Source organism: Scyliorhinus canicula, chromosome 2 (genome assembly GCF_902713615.1).
Source record: "Scyliorhinus canicula chromosome 2, sScyCan1.1, whole genome shotgun sequence".
Classification (NCBI taxonomy): domain Eukaryota; kingdom Metazoa; phylum Chordata; class Chondrichthyes; order Carcharhiniformes; family Scyliorhinidae; genus Scyliorhinus; species Scyliorhinus canicula.
Genome location: NC_052147.1, coordinates 34,130,127 through 34,152,040, shown reverse-complemented (window position 1 = coordinate 34,152,040; position 21,914 = coordinate 34,130,127). Strand labels below are relative to the sequence as shown.

The window sequence follows — 21,914 nt, the reverse complement described above, 5'->3', positions numbered from 1 at the left end:
TTGGGGTGATTGGAGGGTGAGGGGGTGGGGCTGCGCCATCGGGAGAGTGGACAATAAACACCCTTGTGCACAATGTCATGCAAGACTACCTTTAAGAAATGGGGGTTTATAAAATAATTGTAGTGGATGTACCTTTAAAAAATGGGTGTTTCTCAGTAATGTCAGAGTGTGGGCGGAGCTGGGCTGTCTGTCTGCTTTTATTTTCGCTGTGGACTCGTAGCTACAGGGTGTGTTTAGTTTTGTTTTAGATTTGGAGAAGCTGCAATCACAGCAAGATGTGTATGAATCTCTGCAAGCTTATGAATGTTCATTTCGTGATTTCAACGTGGTAGCTGTTCTCAGTAGTGAAGTTAAACCTGATGTCTTTCTGTATAAAGGATTATTTTTGTCGTATGCATATTGCAAGGAAAGATTAAGAGTTACTGAGTGAGTACTTGGGGCAGCAGGGTAGCATGGTGGTTAGCATAAATGCTTCACAGCTCCAGGGTCCCAGGTTCGATTCCCGGCTGGGTCACTGTCTGTGTGGAGTCTGCACGTCCTCCCCCTGTGTGCGTGGGTTTCCTCCGGGAGGGTGAGACATGGGGGTGGTGGGTGGGTAAAGATGTGACAATGTACCAGGTCATGTCATGTGAAGTGGGCCAGTATGAGGGCTTTCCTGTCCCTATGGGCTTGCTGGACCCTCACTGCTGCCGCCTGTCCTGCAGCCTCCAGCTGAGCCTCCGGTTTCTCCCCGGCCTCGTCCTCCAGCCCCTGCTGGTCTGGCGCCTCCTCATCATCCTTGTCCCTGTCTCCCTCCTCCTCCTCCAAGTGACCCTGCTGGTTTGGCAGTGCCATCCGGCACCTTGGCCGTGCCTGGGTGGCAGGGCCAAGGCGCCAGCTGGGCAGTGCCAAGGTGCTTGTGTTACAGGGGGAGGGCCAGGAAGCCACCCTGCACTTGCTCTGACCAACCAGGGGTCTCCAATGGCCCGGGAAAGCCCCAGATGCCGTTCCGCCTGGTCAACATTTTGTATGGGCCAGCACTGATTGGCAGCTGGCTGCAGCCTCCCTGGGGAGACTGAAGAATCAATGAAGGCCTATAATCCACCAGTCTCCCTTGGTTCTTTGGCCACCCCAGGGAGGCTGCAGCCGGGCCTGCTCCTCGAAGGAGGTGAAGGTTCTTATATCTGGGCCTCGTTAGTCGCGTGAGGTGTTCAGAGTGATGGGAGAGGGGGTGTGAAGGCAGGGTTTGGGGGGGGGGGGGGGGGGAGAACTATGAGTCACATGGAGTGGAGGGGGGTTAGATGCTCCCATAGGGGCGGAAGGGTCTTGGCAGGTGTGGGGGTGGTTGTTGGTATTTATTTACTCGTGCTGCCCGGTGCCGGTCATTGACCTTATTCCTGCACTGCTGGCCAGTCCTCTTGGTCATACTATTCGAGTTTACGGCTAGCGCCACCACATCCCAGGCAGCACTGGCTGCCTTGTGGCTCGCCCACCAGGACCCTCGGGGAACAGAACATCCATCCTGGCCACCACCAAGTTCAGGAGCCTCTCCAGGTCAGCAACCCCGAATCTTCGGGCAGGTCTCCTCGGCGCCATTGTTGTGAGCTGGCTGGGATTGGCTGAGCAAGTACAGTTTAAGTGCTGTTCGATCTAATTAGCGAGGGCTGGCGACGCTGTCCCGGTGAATCAGCTGTTGAGCCTTCATTTGCCATGAGACGCCCTGGAGGCCTTTAAAGTGGACCAATTAATGTTGCTGGCTTCATTGGGCCAATGTTTCCGGAGAATTGCGCCCTAAGTGTGGGATGAAGCAGTGAGAAACTCTCCAGGGCCCAAAAAAGTGACCACGTGTCATTCAATAGCGGTGGAGAACTCACCTGTAGAGCCGGCAGCAAACTCCCTGAAACACCTGACACAAATTAACTTAAAAATTATTTTGGGAGAATCACACCCATTAGGTTTGTGTGTTTGTAATGAGCGATTATGGTGGGGTTGAGTTACAAGATTGGATCTGACATTTGCATATTGAGATAAATTGGGAAAGTGGTATTTCAGCTGTTGAATTTCAAAAGGGAGTTCACAGGTGAGAAGGAACATTTGCGCATTCCATGAGTAAACAGGGAAAGTATGTTGAATTTTTTCGACCAGAAAATAGATGCAAAATAGAAAACATGAAAGATTTTATATTTGGAGAAATTGAGTTCAAAGAGGTGTTTGAGGACAATGGTACCCGAGATGAAAGGGGGAAAAAATATTTAACTGAATGGAGATGCTGTGGGGGATAGCCCTTGAGACCAACTCCTTTAGTGTGAGATGCTTAGAGGCTCTGAAAGTTTGAAATTGGAGGCAGCCACCCAGTGTTAAGCCAGGAGAGACTTGTTTTACAAAGCAGTTCATTTCTGAACTTCCTTTCAGAATTCCACATCAGAGTGGTAGTATCTGATAAGTGACAACAATTCCTTGACTTGGATAATATTTACTGAATTTTTATCGTAAAGGATCTGTAAGGGGCTGTTGCCAAAAATGTAGCTTAACTGTCTGCTTTTGACTTTTATTTTGATGGTTGTTCTGTAAGATTGTTTTAACTGTGTAACTTTTATCTTGTGTTCTTTTTAATAAATTATGTTAATTTTTAACATTCTAAAGGTGTAACAGGAATTCTATGCGTTTGAGGTCAGTCGCTCTTCTTTCCCATTTTCACAATAAAAAAAGTGTTATAATCATGAGGTAAACTTCGCTCGGGGGGGCTGGCCTGTTTAGCATTTTTTTTTAAATATGTTTATGAATTTTTTTCAGAATAATCAATACAAACCAGACCAAAATAATATAAAAGTAAGAAAAAAAAAGAAACTAGGATCAAATTTAAAGGTAAAACAAAAACACACAATCCATAATTAACTTAAATACTGAGCCAATAAAATCAGGTGTGGTCGTAACAGTATGCATTATGGTATGTTTTAATTTATTTACCTACTTTTTAAAAATGTTTTTATTGAAGATTTTTCATATTATACGGAACAAAGGTAAGCATGAAAATACCTCGAAAAAAATATATATATCGAACATCTTCCATTAGTTACATTGGTTGTCTTTTGTTATTTACAACGGTTAAAGCTTCTTGTTTTACGTTCTCCAGTAGCCGTTTAGTACTAGCTGGTTCCCCTGCTTCACTTTTCCACTTTTCTTCCTGACCCTCCCTCCCCTTCTAGTCGTCTGCTCATCAATTCATATTTCTGTTCCTATTGGGTTGGCATGATGACGTGTATTTTGTTATTTGCTGGGCAAGGATGGACTCCATGCCTCTTTATTCCATCCCCCCTCCCTCCCCCCCCCCCCCTTTCATTGTTGTACCGTGGCTACTGTCTCCCTTCCTCTGGCTTATTGGTTGTTGGCTACAAACAGGTCTTGGAACAACTGGGTGAATGTCTCCCATGTTTTGTGGAAGCCCTCTTCTGACCCCCGGATGGCAAATTTAATTTTCTCCATCTGGAGAAATTCCAATAGGTCAGACAACCAATCTGCAGCTTTGGGTGGTGAAGCTGATCGCCAGCCAATCAGGATTCTCCGGCGGACAATTAGGGAGGCAAGTGTAAGGGCGTCGGCCCTTCTCCCATGAAGAGACCTGTCTGTTCTGATACCCTGAAGACTGACACTCTTGGGCAAGACTCCACCATCATCCCCATCACCTTTGACATTGTAATGATATGCATAAGCAGTTCTGTAAATATTAACAGATACCTCAAACTAGCAGATGGCAGTAAAGAACAATCACGAGACACTGCCACCTCGGAGAGTCCGGAGATAGTCATCTTAGTGGATGGTTGTATTTGTAATAGCGCTTGGATAATTTTAGAATAATCATTTAATAGTTAGTGGTTTTAGTAGTTTTTATATTGTTATCTGATCCACGTTATTGTTAACCAATAAACATTCAACTAGTAGCGAACTAGACGTTCTCCAGTGCACTAATTCTGTCCGGCCAAGCACCAGAACATACCAGATATTGCCTCAAAGAAGGCTGTCCAAAACCCAACAAGTCTGCAGCAAGACCAGAATATGTGGGCGTGGTTGGCTGGGTCCCCTTGCACCATTCGCATTTCTCCTTCACCTCCTGGAAGAACCTGATTATTCGGGTTCTAATTAAGTGAGCTCTGTGTACCACTTTCAGCTGCATTAGGCTTAGCCTTGCGCAAGTGGAGGTGGAGTTGACCCTATGCAGTACTTCGCTCTAGAGTCCCCACCCTATTTCAAACCCCAAGTCCTCCTCCCACTTTTTCTTGTCACGTCCAGTTGTGTGTTAGCCCTATGCCCATACATGTTGCCGCAGTTCCCCTTCCCTAAGATGTCTGCATCCAGTAGGTCCTCTAATGACTGTTGCGGTGGTCATGGGTAAGCCCTCCTTTCCCTACGTAAGAGGTTTTTGACCTGGACGTATCTTAGTTCTTTTCCCCCATGTCAGCTGGAACTTCTCTGTTAGTTCCTCGAGTGTTGTCAATCTGTTGTCAGTGTAGAAATCCCTAACTGACAGTGTCCCTCCATCCTATCTCCACCTATTGAAGGTGGCATCCATTGTCGCGAGTGTGAACTTGTGGTTATTGCAGATGGGTGCCTTAATGGACATTTTGGTTAGACCGAAGTGCTTTCGCAACTGGTTCCACGATCGGAGTGTTGCTATAACCACAAGGCTAGTTGAGTATTTATTCGGTGGGGATGGACGTGCCGCCATGGCCAGGGCCTGGAGGGAGGTTCCTGCAGGAGCCCTCCTCCATAAGCACCCACTCAGCTTCTGTCCCTTTCATCCACCCCTTTACTCTCTCCACAGTTGGCATCCAATGGTAATATTGGTGATTTGGGAGGGCTAGGCCCCTCACGGTTCTCGCTCTCTGCAGGACCCTTTTTGGGATCCTTGCGTTTCCCCCCCCCCCCCCCCCCCCCCACACACTCCACCCCCTGTCATGTGAGAGTACCTTTAAGAAATGGATGTTTAAGCAATATACCTTTATGAAAATAGTGATGTCAGAGAGTGGGTGGAGCTGAGATCAGTTCGGCCATTTTGAGGTTAGTTCTGGGTTTTAGTTTCAGTTTGAGACAGTAGCTTGGGTGTGACTGTTTTTTTTGTGGCTGTGAGCTGCATGAAGAAAAAGCAAGGTGCTGGAGCTGAAGTCAACCAAGCTGATATATCTCTGCCACCCAACAGAAAATATATATTAACTTTAGCCTGGTGTGTTACTGTTTTTATGAAGGTGAAGTCTTTTGGGTGTGTAAAGGAACAGTTTGCAGGATTGGGTAGTGTTGTATCTTTGAAGTAAGGGGTGTTAAGAGATCCAATGTTTATTTAGAAGGTTAATTTGAGTTCATGGAATAAACATTGTTTTGTTTTAAAATCCACGTGTCCATAATTGTAATACTACACCTTGGGGAATAAGCCGTGTGCTTCAAAAGCAACAATCCATTAAAGGTGGGGGTTGGTTGAACTCCATGAAACATTTTGGGGTTCTGAAAACACTTCTCCCATAACACCCCACACAATCAAATGGCATGGTCAGTTTTTCTAATAAATTGAAGAAGGCCTTGTGGATGTAGATCAGAATGGATCTGAACAGGAAGAGGAACCTGGGCAGTACGTTCTTCTTGATCATCTGCACTCTTCCTGTCAGGGGGAATGGGAGTGTGTTCCATCTCTGCAGGACCTTTTTTACTTCCTCCATCAGGCTGGTCAGGTTCCATTTGTGGATCCCTGTCCAGTCATGAGCAATTTGGATCCCCAGGTAGCGGAATTTGTGACGGGCCTATTTAAATAGCATTCTCCCCGGCTCTGCCTGTCCCCCTTGCGGGTTCACCGGGAAGACCTCACTTTTGCCGAGGTTGAGTTTGTAGCCCGAGAAGGCTACAAACACTTTCAAGAGCGCCATGATTCCTTCCATACTGCTTTGCGGGTCCGGGATGGAGAGGAGCAGGTCATCTGCACAGAGCGATACTCTGTGCTCTGTCTCCTCTCCAGATCCCTTTCCAGTCCTTTGCCACCGTAAGTGAAATCGCCAGTGGTTTGATCGCTAGGGCGAACAGCAGCGGGCATCCCAGCCTAGTGCCTCTGTGCAACTGGAGGTACTTAGAGCTGGTGGTATTTTTCCGTAAGCTCGCTGTGGGAGCGCTGAGGTTTCACCCAGGCTGTGAACCATGCTCCAAGCCTGAACCGCTCCAGTACCTCAATGAGGTACTTCCATCCGACTCTGTCAAAGGCCTTTTCTGTGTCCAGGGAGATGATCACTACAGGTTCCTGGCCTTCCGGGGCAAGGGCCCGGGCAAAATCGGTAAACAAGATCTCGCTGATGAGATTCTCGTTTTCCAGCTCTTGTGGGGTTTTGCACTCGTGTCACCATTTGCACTCACGGCAAATGCAGATGTAAAATCCTCCTCTAAAAGCCGCTAGTCACCTGTTCGGGTTCACAGAGGTACGCAGAGAGAGAATTCACCTAATAGCACATCTTTCAGGACTTGTGGGAGGAAATCGGAGGAAACCCACGCATGCACAGGGAGAACATGCAGACTCCGCACAGACAGTGACCCAAGCCGGGAATCGAACCTGGGACCCTGGCACTGTGAAGCAACAGTACTAACCAATTTGAAGTGGCAATCATAAGAAGGGACAAACAGCTATGGATAGGAAGGTTAGTGACAACCTCAGATTTTGATGGGGGGGAGGGGGGTTACTCTCAAAAAAGATCCAGAACCAATGAGGACTTCAAACAAAAGGCAACAGAAGACCTCAGGTGAGGCAACAATGACCTCAAAGAAAAGGCAATAGGAGACCCCAGAAAGTGGGCCAAAGACACAGAAGGAGGGCAATGAAAGACCCCATAAGAAAGGAAACGAGAAAATTGCAGAACGGAGACAGACCTGATCAACAGTGAAGCCAAAAGAGTTTGGCTGATGTGAAGACAAGTAGAAATGAAAATTCCATTTGTGAAGTGTACATGTCCACTAAGAACATGAAGGGTTTCCCTTGGAAGGGACACAGAAATTAAAGACTTCAAAAGAAACTGGGAACTACTGAACATAAAGAGGCATCATCAAAAAGAATTACATTCTGAATTCTCCCTCCATGTACCCGAACAGGCACTGGAATGTGGCGACTATGGGCTTTTCACAAGAATTTCATCACAGTGTTACTGTAAGCCTACTTGTGACAATAAAGATTATTATTAAAGGCCTAGAAAATACATAAAAATAACAAGATAAAATGGCAGACAGCAAACCTGGAGAGTAAAGAAGTTTAAAAATAATTACAGAACAAAGTTAAGAAGAAGCACTGTTGCTTCACAGCTCCAGGATCCGAGGTTCGATTTTTTCGGCTTGGGTCACACTCTGTGTGGAGTCTGCACGTTCTCCCTGTGTCTGCATGGGTTTCCTCCGGGTGCTCCGATTTCCTCCCACAAGTCCCGAAGGATATGCTGTTAATTAATTTGGACATTCTGAATTCTCCCTCTGTGTATCCGAACAGACGGCGGAATGTGGCGACTAGGGGCTTTTCACAGTAACTTCATTACAGCGGTAATGTAAGCCTACTTGTGACAATAAAGATTATTACAAAATGTAATGTTCAACGTAGCTGTCTACCCTTGACAAAACCTTCTGCTACCATCTCTGCCATGCAGGTCGTGAATGGAGCCCAATCCATCACACAACCAGTCTCCCATGCATTGACTCTGTCTACAACTCCTGCTACCTTGGAAAGGCAACCAGCATAATTGAGGACCCCATGCACTCCAGACATACTCTGTTCCACCTTTTTCCGTCAGGAAAAAGATACAAACGTTTGAGATCACGTACCAACCGACTCAAGAACAGCTTCTTCCCTGCTGCCATCAGACTTTTGAATGGACCGACCTCATATTAAGTTGATCTTTTCTCTGCACCCTAGCTATGACTGTAACATTACATTCTGCAGTCTCTTCTTCCTTCTCTATGTTCGGTATGTGTTGTCTGTATAGCATGCAAGAAACAATACTTTTCACTGTATACTAATACATGTGACAATAATAAATCATATCAAATCAAATCAGTCCTCCAGCCTTTTGGCTAGGATCTTGGCCAGTATTTTCGCTTCTCCGTTTATCATTGAAATGGATCTGCAGCACCCGCATTCTGTTGGGTCTTTTTCTTTCTTGGGTATTAGCAAGATTGAAGCTTGTGCTAGTGTGGGCGGCAGGGTGCCCATCGCAAGCAAATCTGTGAACATCTCCTGCAGGTGTGGGGCCAGTGCCTGTCGCAAATTTTTTGTAGAAGTCTGCTGTGAATCTGTCTGGTCCCGGCGCCTTCACTGCCTGCATGAAGTTAATACTCTTTGTGACTTTCCCCAGTTCTAGCGATGCTTCCAGCCCCCATTTCCTGTCCTCCCCCGCGATTGGTATCTCCAGTCAACCGAAGAATTGTTTCATCCTCAAGTCCCCTGCTGGGGGGTCAGATGTGTACAGCCCCCGGTAGAAGGTCTCGAATGATTTGTTGAACTTTCTGGCTCCGCTACTAGGTTGCTTTTGCTGCCCCTAATCTAGGCTATTTCCCTTGTGGCTGCCTGCTTTCTCAGCTGGTGTGTCAGCAGGTGGCTGGCTTTGTCTCTGTGCTTGTGCAGGGTCCACCATGCCTGGTGGAGTTGGTGCACTGCTTTCCTCGTGGTGCGCAGGTCAAAGTCCATTCATAGCTTTTTCCTCTCCACCAGGAGCTCTACGATCATGGCCTCGGAGTATCACTGGTCAACTTCCAGTATGGAGTTGACTAGCTGTTGCCTAGTGACCCTCTCTTCCGTCTCTTAGAACAAACAGTGCAGAAGGAGGCCTTTCAAGTCCGCACCAACCCACCCAAGCTCTCACCTCCACCCTATCTCCCCAACCCAATAACCCCTCCAACCTTTATTGGACACTAAGGACAATTTAGCATGGCCAACCCACCGAACCTGCACGTCTTTGTACTGTGGGAGGAAACCGGAGCACCTGGTGGAAACCCACCCAGACACGGGGAGAACGTGCAGACTCCGCACAGACAGTGGTCCAGCAGGTAATCGAATCTGGGACCCTGGTGCTGTGAAGCCACAATGCTAATCACTATGCTACCTTGCTGCCCACGGTAGCTTTGTAGGCAATAATTTCACCCCTGATCACAGCCTTCAGCGCCTCCCAGAACTTGGAGGGTGAGACCTCCCCACTTTGGTTATTAGTAATTTACTCGTCTATGGCCTGTGATATTCTCTTGCAGAAAGCCTTATCGGTAGAAAGCCAACCTCCATATGAGGTTGGGCACAGTCTGTCAGAGATTATGATCACGGAGTATTTCACTCTTACTAGCCTTGGAAGCACCGATTTCCCCATTACAAAGAAGTAGATCCGTGAATATCCATTGTTTACCTGAGAGAAGGAGGAGAATCCTTCTCTCCCTAGATGTGTGAACCGAGCTCTTTTGCCAAGTTGGATGCCTTTCCTGTTTTGGGATTCGACCTGCCATGGGTCTTGTACAAAGTTGAAGTCCCTCCCATCATTAATCAGCGCGTGTCTATGCCAGGGATTTCCACCATGGCCTTTTTTAGAAACTCCATTTCATTCCAGTTGGGAGCATAAACGTTGACCAGGACTACAGGTGCCCGTCCAGGACACCGCTGACCATGATGTATCGACCCCCTGGGTCCGTAACTGTCCTCGTCATAGCATGGCTAACCCCCTGGCTCTCGTCCCGTAACAGGAATGGTAGGTCTGCCCCATCCAGCCGTTCCTTACTCACAGTTGGTCCTTCTCTCTCAGGTGCGCCTCTTGGAGGAAGACTATGTCGGCTTTCAAACTTTTCACGTGGGCGAAGACTCTGGATCTTTTCACTGGGCCGTTAAGCTACCTGACGTTCTTGTTGACCATCCTGATCGGTTTTTGTTTGTCCCCATACTCCTGTGGATCAACCATACTTACCTGGTGGACTCGCCCGTGCTCCGAATTTCCTTTTGTTAGGGGGTCATCCAAAGTGATTGCTTGCGGTGTCATCTTTTCCCAAGTCGCCACGTGTGGCCTGTTGCGGAGAGCCTAATGCCCTTGTTCTATTTGTTCCTGTGGTATTCCCCTAATGGTATTTTCTCTCCCCCCCCCCCCCCCCCCTCCTGCCTGTAGCTGCACCCCCCACCCCTGCTCCCTTCCCTCTGTTTCTTCTTTCAGTCTTACCCCTGTTGCTGGTGTCTGCCCCCCACCTTGCCAGACACGCTTTCCCTTGCGGCCTTTCTTTCCTTCACGCTTCCCGATGCCAGCTTCCCCACTAGTGTAGTGACACCCCTCCCGAGGTTAGTTGTGCGTCCGACCATCGCCTGTTCTCTGAGCTCCCTACCTGCCATTCCCCTGACCCTTTCCTGCTCTCTGCTGCCCTCGCTCTTTCCTTCTATTTCACCTCCCGTCCCAGAACGAGGCAGTGCAGTCCTGCGCAAAGTATTAATCAAGTTGGATCACAGTTAGCAAATAAACAAATAAAGTCCCATCCGATGATCTCTTCATCACTGTCCCTGCTGCCATTTCTCGAGCCCGTTTTCCAGGACAAACTTGTCTGCGTCCACAGGGGCGTGAAAAAATGCTCCCTGCCTTGGAATGTGATCCAAAGTTTGGCTGGGTACAGCATCCCAAACTTTACGCCGCCCTTGTACAGGGCAGCCTTCACCCTGTTGAACTCTGCCCGACGCTTGGCCAAATCAGCCTCAATGTCCTGGTAGATCCTGATCCGGTGACCTTCCCAGTTGCAGTTCTCTGTCTGCCTCGCTCCGCGCAGGAATCTTTCCTGATCTTGGTACTGGTGCATTTTAGCGATTATCGGCCTCGGCTGTCCCCCGGCTCTGAGCTTTGGACGAAGCAACCAGTGGGCTCTGTCTATTTCTGGTGGGTTGGGGAAGCTATTGTTCCCACCAGATTTCTCAGCATTTGGGCCACATAGTCCGTGGGGTTCCTACCTTTGTTCCCCTCCGGCAGGCCACAATCCAAAGGTTTTGGCGCCTTGATTGGTTTTCCTGGTCATCGGTTTTTCCCTTCAGACTCCCATGTCACGACCGACCTTGGTACTTCTTTTTCCAGGGCAACGATCCAGTCATCCTGGTCCGTTGCGGTCTTCTCCAGCTCTTTTATGGTGCTTTTCTGAGCTTCCAGTCACCTCTCCGCCTTGTCTAGTGCCAGCTGCATGGTCACCAGAGCTTCTGCGGCCGCACCCCTGATCGCAGCTTTAATGTTGTTTTTTGTCTCTTCCCTGTGTTCTCTCAATTTCCTTCACCCATCCCCTGGTGTTGGAGGGGGGGGGGGAAGAAGGCTCCTTGTGCAGCGGGTCGGTCCCTGTCGTTCTGGCGAGACCTGTGTTTCGTCACCTAATACATCAGCTGGCCAGCCATTTGTTTTTTTGCTTTTCCTGGCTTTTTTCACATCTAGTTTCCAAGCGGCCTCTGGAGTGGCTGTTGTTTGGCATCTCCCTTTGCGTTGCTGATGGTTGAGGTGTGGGGCTATTTTTTCCTTCATATTAGGGGGCTATTTTGGGTTAAACAGCTTATTTGTTGGTTCGTGAGAGGAGAGCCATCTGATGTGCGACTTCTCAGCACATCCCCGTTACCGGAATTGGCATGATATAATTTATAACTTTGGTTTGACATGTACATGTTGTGTTGGCTTTTATATTTGGCAATCAAGATCTTATGATGATCAGTGTCAGAGGAAAGGTTTGGAACTTGGAACTGTTGATGAACAGGGAATTGTGTATGATGTTACTGGCATCACAAATTAATTATTTATTGTAGCAATTGTCAAAGCTGTAGTCCCATTCCCCTTTCGCCTCCTCCTCATCATGCCCTCGCTCCTCAGATTCCATCCTAACAAATGATGGCAAGAACTGCTCCCTCATTTTTCAAAAAATAAATTTAGAATACCCAATTATCTTTTTTCCAATTAAGGGGCAATTTACTGTGGCCAATCCACCTAAACTGCACATTTTTGGGTTGTGGAGGTGAAACCCACCAAGACACAGGGAGAATGTGCAAACTCCACATGGATAGTGACCCAGGGCCAGGATTTGAACCCGGGTCCTCAGCGCCGTGGGCAGCAGTGCCAACCACCATGCCATGTGCCGCTGCTCATTTTTCCTTCATGGTGGTGCACTTTACCACCATAGATCTTGATATCTGCTCAGTTGAGCACTACAGGGCTCCTCCAAAATAATCCAGGTAACAAAAGAATTCTTTGAGGATGCCACTGGTCTGCTCTATAAAACCTCATGGTAATTGTCTTGCACCTGACCCTTAAGGTCTTGGATTTAAGCTAACTCGTTAGATTTACAGGCAAAACACGATACAAAAAATAAATTTACAATAAAAGTATATAGCAAGTTTTTGATGTTTTCTTACGCCACCATCAATACTGCTTGAACAAAATATTTGAATCTTACCTCACTTTCTTTTTGTATTGAATTACTTTGTGTAACCAGAACATTATTTGCTTGTAGATTCTTGTGTTTTCCACTTTCTAAGACACAAATTAGGATTTAAAAGACAAATTAGTCATTTCAAATTATTTATTAAGTTATGTTCTGAGTCATTAATAATTCCCATAAAACTTAAAGATACAATAAGTTAACTATTTTACTGTAATTTTGAAATCCGGAGTCAAATCCAGAGATTGCAGAATGTATCACTGCAAGCAGTTCTTGAAGTGAAAAATCTCATCAAATGTCATAAATAAACTAGAAAGGCAAAGCTGATTCTTGTAAATTGATCTCTGGCAGGATATTACTCACGTCTCTGCTTGCTCTTACCAATTTCTTAGTTTTCAAAGCTTGTGTTAGAACCTCATTTTCAGAAATAATTGCCAGTGAAGAGACAATTTTGCATGAGGGTAATTTCTACTGCTTGAATTGTCTGATTATTTAAAACAGGTTTGTCCAACACGCAGCCTGCTGGCCATTATCCAGCCCACGAGGCCTATCTCTCTGGCCCGCCAACCCTACGTGGGATTTTCCATCGTCTGTCATGCCCACCCTGCTGCAAGTAAGAATTGAGAATTGGAGATTCCAGCCAATTCTCCATTCACTTACAGCAGCACTGAAGAATCCAGGCCACAAACATGGACGGAGGGTTTTGGTGCTTGTATTTTATATGCCAGTAAGCAAATTTTCTTCAAGGACCTGTTCCTCCAATCACAGACCATTTCTCTCCCATGTAAGATCACTTGTGAGTCAATCAACAGCAAATGTAGTAGAGAGGATGTGGTGTTGTGGTATTGTCACTGGACTAGTAATCCAGAGACCCAGGATAATGCTCTGGGGACCTGGGTTCAAATTTCACCATGGCAGATATTGAAATTTGAATTCAGTAAAAATCCATAGAATCCCGGGCTTCCGGTGACAGGGCTGTACTAAGTGGACGCCTTGAAAGGTGGCTCTCCTCCTGAGAATTTGGATTTAAACACTTTTAACCAAAAATAGCCTGCCAGAATCGGGAAAAAACATCCCCTCACCCTCTTCCAAGAACAGTAGAACTAGCGATGCCAAACAGGAGCCGCTGCAAGATCTGAAAAGAGGTGAGAAGCAATAAAAGCCTGGAGAAGCGAACAGGGGAGATGGCGAACATACAAAGCAATGAGGATCCAACCACACCCGACAGAGAGATACCACCAAGCTGCAAATGGAGCTCCCCTCGCCGTTGGGCCAGTGGAGGGAGTTCCTCACAAAGGTATTACAAGAGCGCAAAGAGGTCATCAAGGCCGACACAAAGGCAACGAGTCAAGGTGGCAGTGGTGAAGGCACTGATTACCATGCAGGTAGCCTTGGACAAGGCAGAGAGGCAGCTGGAAGCCCTGGGGAATACCATAAAAGAGCTGTAGAAGGCCTCAATACACCAGAGCGACCAGATTGTTGCACTGGAATCGGAGGTGTCAAGGTTGGTGGCAGCACAGGACCCCCGAAAAGGGAAAATCTAGGAACAAGAGAATCGGTTGAGGCCCCCAGAACCTACAGTTAGTGGGCCTACCGGAGGGAACCGAGGGCAGAAACCCCACAGAATACCTGACCCAAATACTGGGAAACCTGGAGAGAGATAGCTTCCCCAAGCTGCCAGAAATAGACAGGGCCCACGGGTCACTCCGGCCAAAGCCCAGGGCTGGGGAACAGCCAAGGAACATAATTGCTAAGATGCAAACATACCAAGGCGGGAAAGAATCCTAAACTGGGCCAGGCAGACAAAGTCCTGCAAATGGGAAGAGTACCCGATCAGGATCTATCAGGACATTGGGGCAGACTTGGCCAAGCACTGAGTGGAATTTAATAGAGCAAAGGCAGCCCTGTACAAAAACGGGGTTAAATTTGGAATGCAGTACCCAGCCAAACTATGGGGCATCTTCCAGGGTGGGGAACACTAGCCGCCAACTGTATGTACGCCAATCCAGGGTTTCCGTTTGTTCAGTGACCCTACAAAGTGGCTGTTTGCGGCGCCATCTTGTTCCCTCAACCTGAACCTAACCTGCCGAAGCCAATCTGAAACCCGCCTTTTTCTTATTCTTGCATTCCCCTTGTGGTTCCCCCCTTCCCCTCAGTTCCCCATTCTATCCTCCCCCTCCCTGTTTCCCCCCTTACCTTCCCAATCACTGCCCCTCGAGTTCCTCCCCCACCCCTTTGCCAGACGCTCCCTCCCTGCTGGGAGGTGCGCTGCGGCCCCCCTTGCTTTCATGCTTGGGAATGCCAGCTTTCTCCACTAGTGTGGTGACCCCCCTCCCGGGGTTGATCTTACCCCTTTCCTACGCCTAGATAACTGTTCCCTCTGTCTCCTCGTCACCCTCTCTTGTGCTCAGCTGCCCTTGACCTTTCCTGTGATCTGGTGTTTTTGCTCAAAGCAGGCAGCACGGTAGCACAGTGGGTAGCACTGTTGCTTCACAGCTCCAGGGTCCCAGGTTCGATTCCCGGCTTGGGTCGCTGTCTGTGTGGACTCTACAAGTTCTCCCTGTGTCTGCGTGGGATTCCTCCGCGGCCTCATGTTTCCTCCCCCAAGTCCCGAAAGACGTGCTGTTAGGTAATTTGAACATTCTGAATTCTCCCTGTGTTCCAGAACAGGTGTCGGAATGTGGTGACGAGGGGCTTTTCACAGTAACTTCATTGCAGTGTTAATGTAAGCCTACTTGTGACAATAAAGATTATTATTATTGTTATTATTATTATACTGCCCTGCACAAACATTGTACAAGTCCATCACAGTTTTTTTCTCTTTTCTTTCTCTGTTTCATCCTCAATGCTGCCTTGTCTGCCCCTTGTCCAGACCATTCGTCCACACAAATTCATCTGCCTCTGCCGGGGTGTTGAAATACTGGGTGGGATTGCAAGCCTCCGTGCCAAAATCGCGCTCGGCGCGGGGGCAGAGAATGGGCGTCAGACGCAAGATCGGGTCCGGCGCCGCCCCCGCAATTCTCCAGTCCCCAGAGAATCGCCGCCAATCAAGCGCGCGAAGTCGACGCTACGGTCGGGGGCCATTGAAAAAAGGCCCCCGTGCCAATTCTCCCGGTGCGGCTAGTCGAGTTCCCGCCGGCGTGGTTCTCTCATGGTTCCACCCAGTGGGCACTCGGCGTGGCGGCTGCGGACTCAGTCTGCGGCCGCCCTGGTGAGGGAGGGGTGGGCTCCAGGATGGCCAGGCGTTTGATCGGGAGCCACCGATCCATGGGCTCGCACGATCTGGGGGAGGAGGGGGCTATCTTTTTGCTGTCACTCCGCGGTGTGGGTCAGCCATGTCGTGCAGGGCGGCCGACACAGGCCACCGTCGTGCGCATGCGCGGAGTCCCGGCCGGACGTGCAGGGCCCCGTATCGGCAGCCGGAGCTGCGAGGAGCACTCCGGGGCCCTGCTAGCCCCCTGCAATTTGCAGAATCACCCTGGACTTACACCAGGGCGCACTTTTTTGCAGGTGTGGGGACATAGCCCCATTATTGGAGAATCCCGCCCAGTGTTCCTTGTTTTGGAATGTAACCCAATGCCTGTCTGAGAACAGCATTCCAAATTTTACTCCATTTTTGTACAGGCCGATTTTGCCTGGTTGAACTCACCCCTGCGCTTTGCCAGGTCTGCCCCAATGTCCTGGTACACTCGTTTTCTATATACTTCACAGCTGCTTGCCTTCGCCTGCCTTGCCCACCACAGGATCTTCTCCCGATCCTGGCATCTATGTAATTTGGCAATTATTGTCCTTGGCTGTTCCCCTGCCTTGGGCTTCGGTTGGAGCGATCTGTGTGCCTTTCGATGTCCGGCGGCTGGGAAGCTGTCCCTCCCGGCTAAGTTGTCAAGCATCTGGGCCACATAGTCTTTCAGGTCTCTGCCCTCGATCCCCTCTGGCAGGCCCACAATCCAGATATTCTGGCACGGAGACCGATTCTCCTGGTCCTTGACCTTACTCTTCGGGCTTCCCTGGGTCGCCACCAAACTTTCTATTTTGGCCTCCAGAGCAAAAATCCTGTCGCACTGGTCCGTCAAAGCTTTTTCAAGCTCTGAGCTTCCAATTTCTTCCCCATTCCGTCTATCACCGTCTGCATGGCGACTAATGCCTCCGTCAGCGCCACCTTGATCGCCACCTTGATCGCCTCTCTCATAGCCATCAATTCCTTCATCAGGAATGTCCTCCATCCACCTCCAGGCGGGGGTGGGGTGTTTATGGGGGTGCGGGTGAGGCCGTTGTTCGAGTCATCGGTCTCCCTCTCTCTGGGGCGGCCGGTGACCCCTTACCTCGTGGGTCGCCGATTCACTCACCCGCTGCTCTTGACCTTTTCCTCCAATTCTACCTTCTCTGCGGCCTCTCGAGCTCCTATTTGCTGCGTACTGCACCTATTCTCTTCCTTTCTTATTTGTGAGTGAAATAAAGTTGTCTTTTCGGGCTAAATTTGTTTAAAAGTGCCTATTAGATTGTATTCTGGAGGAGAGCCACCTGATGTGCACCTGCTCAGCACATCACCATCACCAGAAGTCCTCAAAAGATCAATTTATGTACAGGAAAAAGGGCGTTGATTGGTTGACAAGTCAACTCTGATTGGCCGAGGCTTTGCAATGTGGAACTATGGACTCTCCAAACTCCCTCGTAATTCAAAAAAAGATGCAAGGCTTGAACATATTCCTTTCTTTTGCAGTAAACAAATCTGTGTGTATGAAAATATGTTGCTTCTAGCAACATACACTGAACTGTCTCCCTAACAACACTGTGCCTGTACCTACACCATATGCACTGCAGTGGCAGCCACCGCTTCCTGAAGGGCAATTAGGGATTGGAAATAAATGCTGGCCTAGCCAGGTACACCCACATCCCTTGAATGTATTTTTTTTTTTAAAGAGCAATGTTATAAGCGTGACTAATTATCTTACATTGGTTGTTATTGCAGCTATTGATGATCTCTGGAATATTCAACAAGTACTGCCTAATCGCAGAATCACATCTAAGAGTAGACATTTTGTTTTGTGTTTTGAAACGTGGCTGGTTGGGTACAGCCTGGTTGCCTATTATAAACAGCTAAAGGAAGATGCTGTTTGATTTAATCAGCCAATCGCTGTGATGTACAACTGACGTAGCTGCAACACACCAGTAGTAAAACGTATACATGATGTTGCTCAACATATACATCAATGTTGCATGATGTTATAGTACGTAGAACGTCTTTCTGAACAACAAGTTAAGCAAGCTGTTTCACATTGCTACAATGCAGTTGCTATGTGACTGCTATTTTCCAATAACAGGGTGCAACCGTCAGTCGAATTTAAGATAATCATTTGAACATGTTACATTGCTCACTTTGTCCTTTTGTTCATTCATTCATGCCATGTGGCCATCACTGGCTAGGCCAGCATTTATTTCCCACCCCAAATTGCAGAAAAGGAGGTGATGGTGAGCTGCCTTCTTGATCCGCTGAAGTCCATGTGGTATAGGTGCATCCACAGTGCTTTTTGTTTTAAATTTAGAGTAGTCAATTATTTTTATTTTCCAATTAAGGGGCAGTTTAGCATGGCCAATCCAACTAATCTGCACATCTTTGGGTTGTGGGGGTGAAATCCACGCAGACACGAGGAGAATGTGCAAACTCCACACGGACAGTGACCCATGGCTGGGATTTCAACCCGGGTCATCAGCATTGCAGTCCCAGTGCTAACCATTGCACCACATGCTGCCTTATCCATAATGATTTTAAGAAGAGAGTTCCTACTATGTTACTAGAAGCAACATGTTTTGATAGACAGGGACCCATTCTCTGCAAACAAATGGAATATGTTCAAGCTTTGCACCTTTTTTGAATTACCTGCTAGTTTGCTGAGCCTATAGTTGTCAATTGTTTTCTCTATGGCAATGCCTCGGCCAATCAGAATTAACTTGCCAACCAATCAACACCATTTTTTCCTGTATACAAATTGATGTGTGCAATTCAGCAGACAGAATTTTAAGTTCGCTTTTGGGCGTGTTTGGCAGGTGTTTCTCGGCAGCTGCAGCATTAAGAATCACGACGCTATTCAACGGCATTTTGTCGTTTCTTTTGGCCTTGGGGAGTTTCTCCATTCTGAGGCCACATTTAAGAGAGATTGATTGCTGGCAAGCTGATCTTGCCAGCAGGAACAGCTGTTTGCAGATCGGACGTCATTTTGACTGATAGCCCCAATTCTCTCTCCCCCCATTCAGGCCCCTGTCCCGTGCTTTCTGCAACCCCCCCTTAATGCTGCGAAACTTGTTGGCCCCCCTCACCCCCCAATTGGTAAGGTCTATCCCACAGGCCTGATCCCTGGCAGTGCCAAACTGTCCTCTGGCAGCATCCTGGCAGTGCCACCCGGGCACCCTGGCAGTGCCGGGTGTTCTGGTGGCACTGCCAAGGTGCCCAAATAGCAATGCCAAGATGGCTGGCTTGCAGAGTGAGTGCCAGAGTACCATCCTGCCCTCTTTCCCACCACCAGGGGCTGTTTAGCTAAACAGGGGCTAAACAGGGGCTGTTTAGCACAACGCTAAATTGCTGGCTTTGAAAGCAGACCAAGCAGGCCAGCAGCACGGTTCGATTCCCGTAACAGCCTCCCCGAACAGGCGCCGGAATGTGGCGACTAGGGGCTTTTCACAGTAACTTCATTTGAAGCCTACTCGTGACAATAAGCAATTTTCATTTCATTTCATTTCAGGGGTCTCTAAAGGCCTGTGACACCTCCCACAGTGCCATTACGCCTGGTTCACATTTGTGTGTAGTAGTAACGGTGTAGTAGCATGGTAGCACAAGTGGATGGCACAGTGGCTTCACAGCGCCAGGGTCCCAGGTTCGATTCCCTGCTGGGTCACTGTCTGTGTGGAGTTGGCACATTCTCCCCGTGTCTGCGAGGGTTTCCTTCGGGTGCTCCGGTTTCCTCCCACAATCCAAAGACGTGCAGGTTAGATGGATTGGCCATGATAAATTGCCCTTAGTGACCAAAAAGGTTGGGATGGGTTATTGGGTTACGGGGATAGGGTGGATGTAAGGGCTTAAGTGGGTCGGTGCAGACTCGATGGGCCGAATGGCCTCCTTCTGCACTGTATGCTCTATGTTCTATGTAAACAGCACTCTGGCGTTTGAGTCTCAGGCGTTGGGTGAATCCTGTGTCTGGTTATTTAAATGAGCCTAATAGATTAATTAAATCTGGAGATCGCGTCAAGCAGAGGGTGTCGGGTGTCTCACGATCGGCCCAGTACTCGCCGCAGAGCCTGAATTGGGGCTCCCGCGTGATTTTCCCATTGCGCCCGGTGCAAATCACTGAATCGCATCCAATCATTTGAAATTTGGCATCCTTGCATTTTTCCTGACGAGTGCAAGATGAAAAGCTTTGGCAAGATGTCTCTCTTTCAATGATATTCAATTTCTGCCCACTACGCATTTAAGTAACATCATGTATGAATTTCACTTTCAATGTGATCCCAGGTAGCAAGCCATACATCCCAGCAACTGGCTAATTGAATCAATCAGCTTGTTCCTTTAGATGTACATGATAAACAGAGTACAGTCTATACTTAACCAGCATGTGCTTGCAAAACTCAAAAGAAAATGGCTACTGTTAGATATAATTTGGCAATTGGGCAGCACTAGATGAACAATCCTATGTGTGCTAACAGCTACGCTAACAACCATTTTAAGATAACTAGTTAAGCTTGTAATGTCTCATTTACACTTGCTGGAAGTGATACACATTTATAAATAGGACTCATTCTCTGCAAACGAAAGGAATATGTTCAAACCTTGTACCCTTTTTGAATTACCCAGAGAACCTAGTTGCTCATTGCTTTCCCCATGACAATGCCTCAGCCAATCAGTGCCATCCAATCTGCACACTTTTCTCCTGTGGATTGGATTGGAATTGTTTACTGTCACTGTACCGAGGTATCTCAACAGATCATTCAGTACATGGGAAGAAAAGGGTACAAACTGTTGTAGTTGTTTGAAATTTGGCATTCTTGCCTTTGTTCTGATGATTGCAAGATGAGAAGCTTTGGCATCATGTCTCTCTTTTCAGCAATAGTGAGAGATTAGCAGAAAGCTACAGAATTGCAATTATTGGCTTTTGAGCTGTTTAGGCTGTTGCTCTGGGGATTCCAAAAATCTCCTGCAGAAATCCACATGTTTGACATAAAAGTGAGACTGAAATACATCTCCACTCCCCAGTCTGATTAATCCCAGCATGCTTGTCACACTTCATCTGAAGACTACATCTTGTGTTGACTTTATTTAAAATGTCACAGGAGATTGTTGAGAAAGACCAGAAACCAATTACAGTTCATAGAATCAGAGACTCCTACAGTGCAGGTGGCCATTTGGCCCATTGAGTCTGCACTGACCCTTTTAAAGATCACCTTACCTAGGTCCATGCCCCCATCCTATCCCCATAACCCAGAGACCCCACCTTAACCACACCTAACCTTTTGGACACTAAGGGGCAATTTAGCATGGCCAATCCACCTAAACTGCACAATCTTTGGACAGGAAAATGTTTGACACTTCCTCAATCATGAAGAGGCATCATCTCAACTATCATCCCAGAAATTATTCTCAGCAAGTACATAGATCCTTCTGCTACAAAAGTGTGATACACTCTTGTTAGTATTGCAGAAAATACATTTTATCAAAGCATTTTGTCGCACACTCATCAGCACCATCGCAAGAATACCAATGATAGGGGAAACAGCAACTTTATACTGTGTGAGAAAAGAGTGCTGCTTTGTTGGCAAGTAGACTCTGGTAGAGTTGATGCCATGGAGAATGCAGCAGTTAATGCCAAGCATTGTTTAAAAATTTAAATCAGGCTGGTGACTCTGATTGATCAAGGAATTGACATGAGGAATTAACCAGAAAATAGTTATCTCTCATTTTATCTAGCTGAAACAAGCACAATGGGCAGAATTTAACGGAAAAAGTTCATTTGTGACAGGTTTTGCAGGACATTTCCCGCTGAGTTCCCCAACACTATCAAATGACACGTTTGTGGGACACGGGGAGTTTCTCTCTGGTTTAGCCCACACTTCGAATTCTTTTCAACACCGGGGATCAGAGGCTGGGCCGCCATTTTGAAAGGGTGCCCAATCTCTAATTGAGCTTGTGGGTCCCCTTCGTCCCCCATCCATGGCCAATGTCACGCTCCACACACACATGGGTCACAATTTCCCCACAATCCCCCAATTGAGGAAACCCCGCTGTGGGGTCCCTGGGGACCCACCCCTGTCAGAGTGTGGGTGGAGCTGAGCTCTGGCTCTGCTTTTTAGTTTCACTTTGAGAAAAGCTTGGGTATGTCTGTGTTTTTTTGGTTTCGTTTTCAGTGTTGGAGCTGAAGCCAGACAAAGCAGGTGTACTGTTGTTCTCTCTGCCATAAAAAGTCTACCTTTTGATCATTTGGTGAATTCAGAATTATAAATGTTTTCAGTAGTGAATGTAAACCTGATGTGCT

At 47.7% G+C, this 21,914-nt stretch overlaps 1 protein-coding gene across 7 annotated transcripts in view; it reads right to left on the bottom strand.

Annotated features, from left to right (window-relative positions):
• Nucleotides 1–21,914, bottom strand: part of LOC119952127 (protein SIX6OS1-like) — a 254,058-nt gene that overhangs the window by 141,824 nt on the left and 90,320 nt on the right. For all 7 annotated transcript variants that reach the window (XM_038775715.1, XM_038775706.1, XM_038775742.1 and 4 more), the window contains one exon: nucleotides 12,412–12,488. In XM_038775715.1, the coding sequence (XP_038631643.1) occupies nucleotides 12,412–12,488 (77 nt within the window). The remainder of the gene's footprint in view (nucleotides 1–12,411; nucleotides 12,489–21,914) is intronic.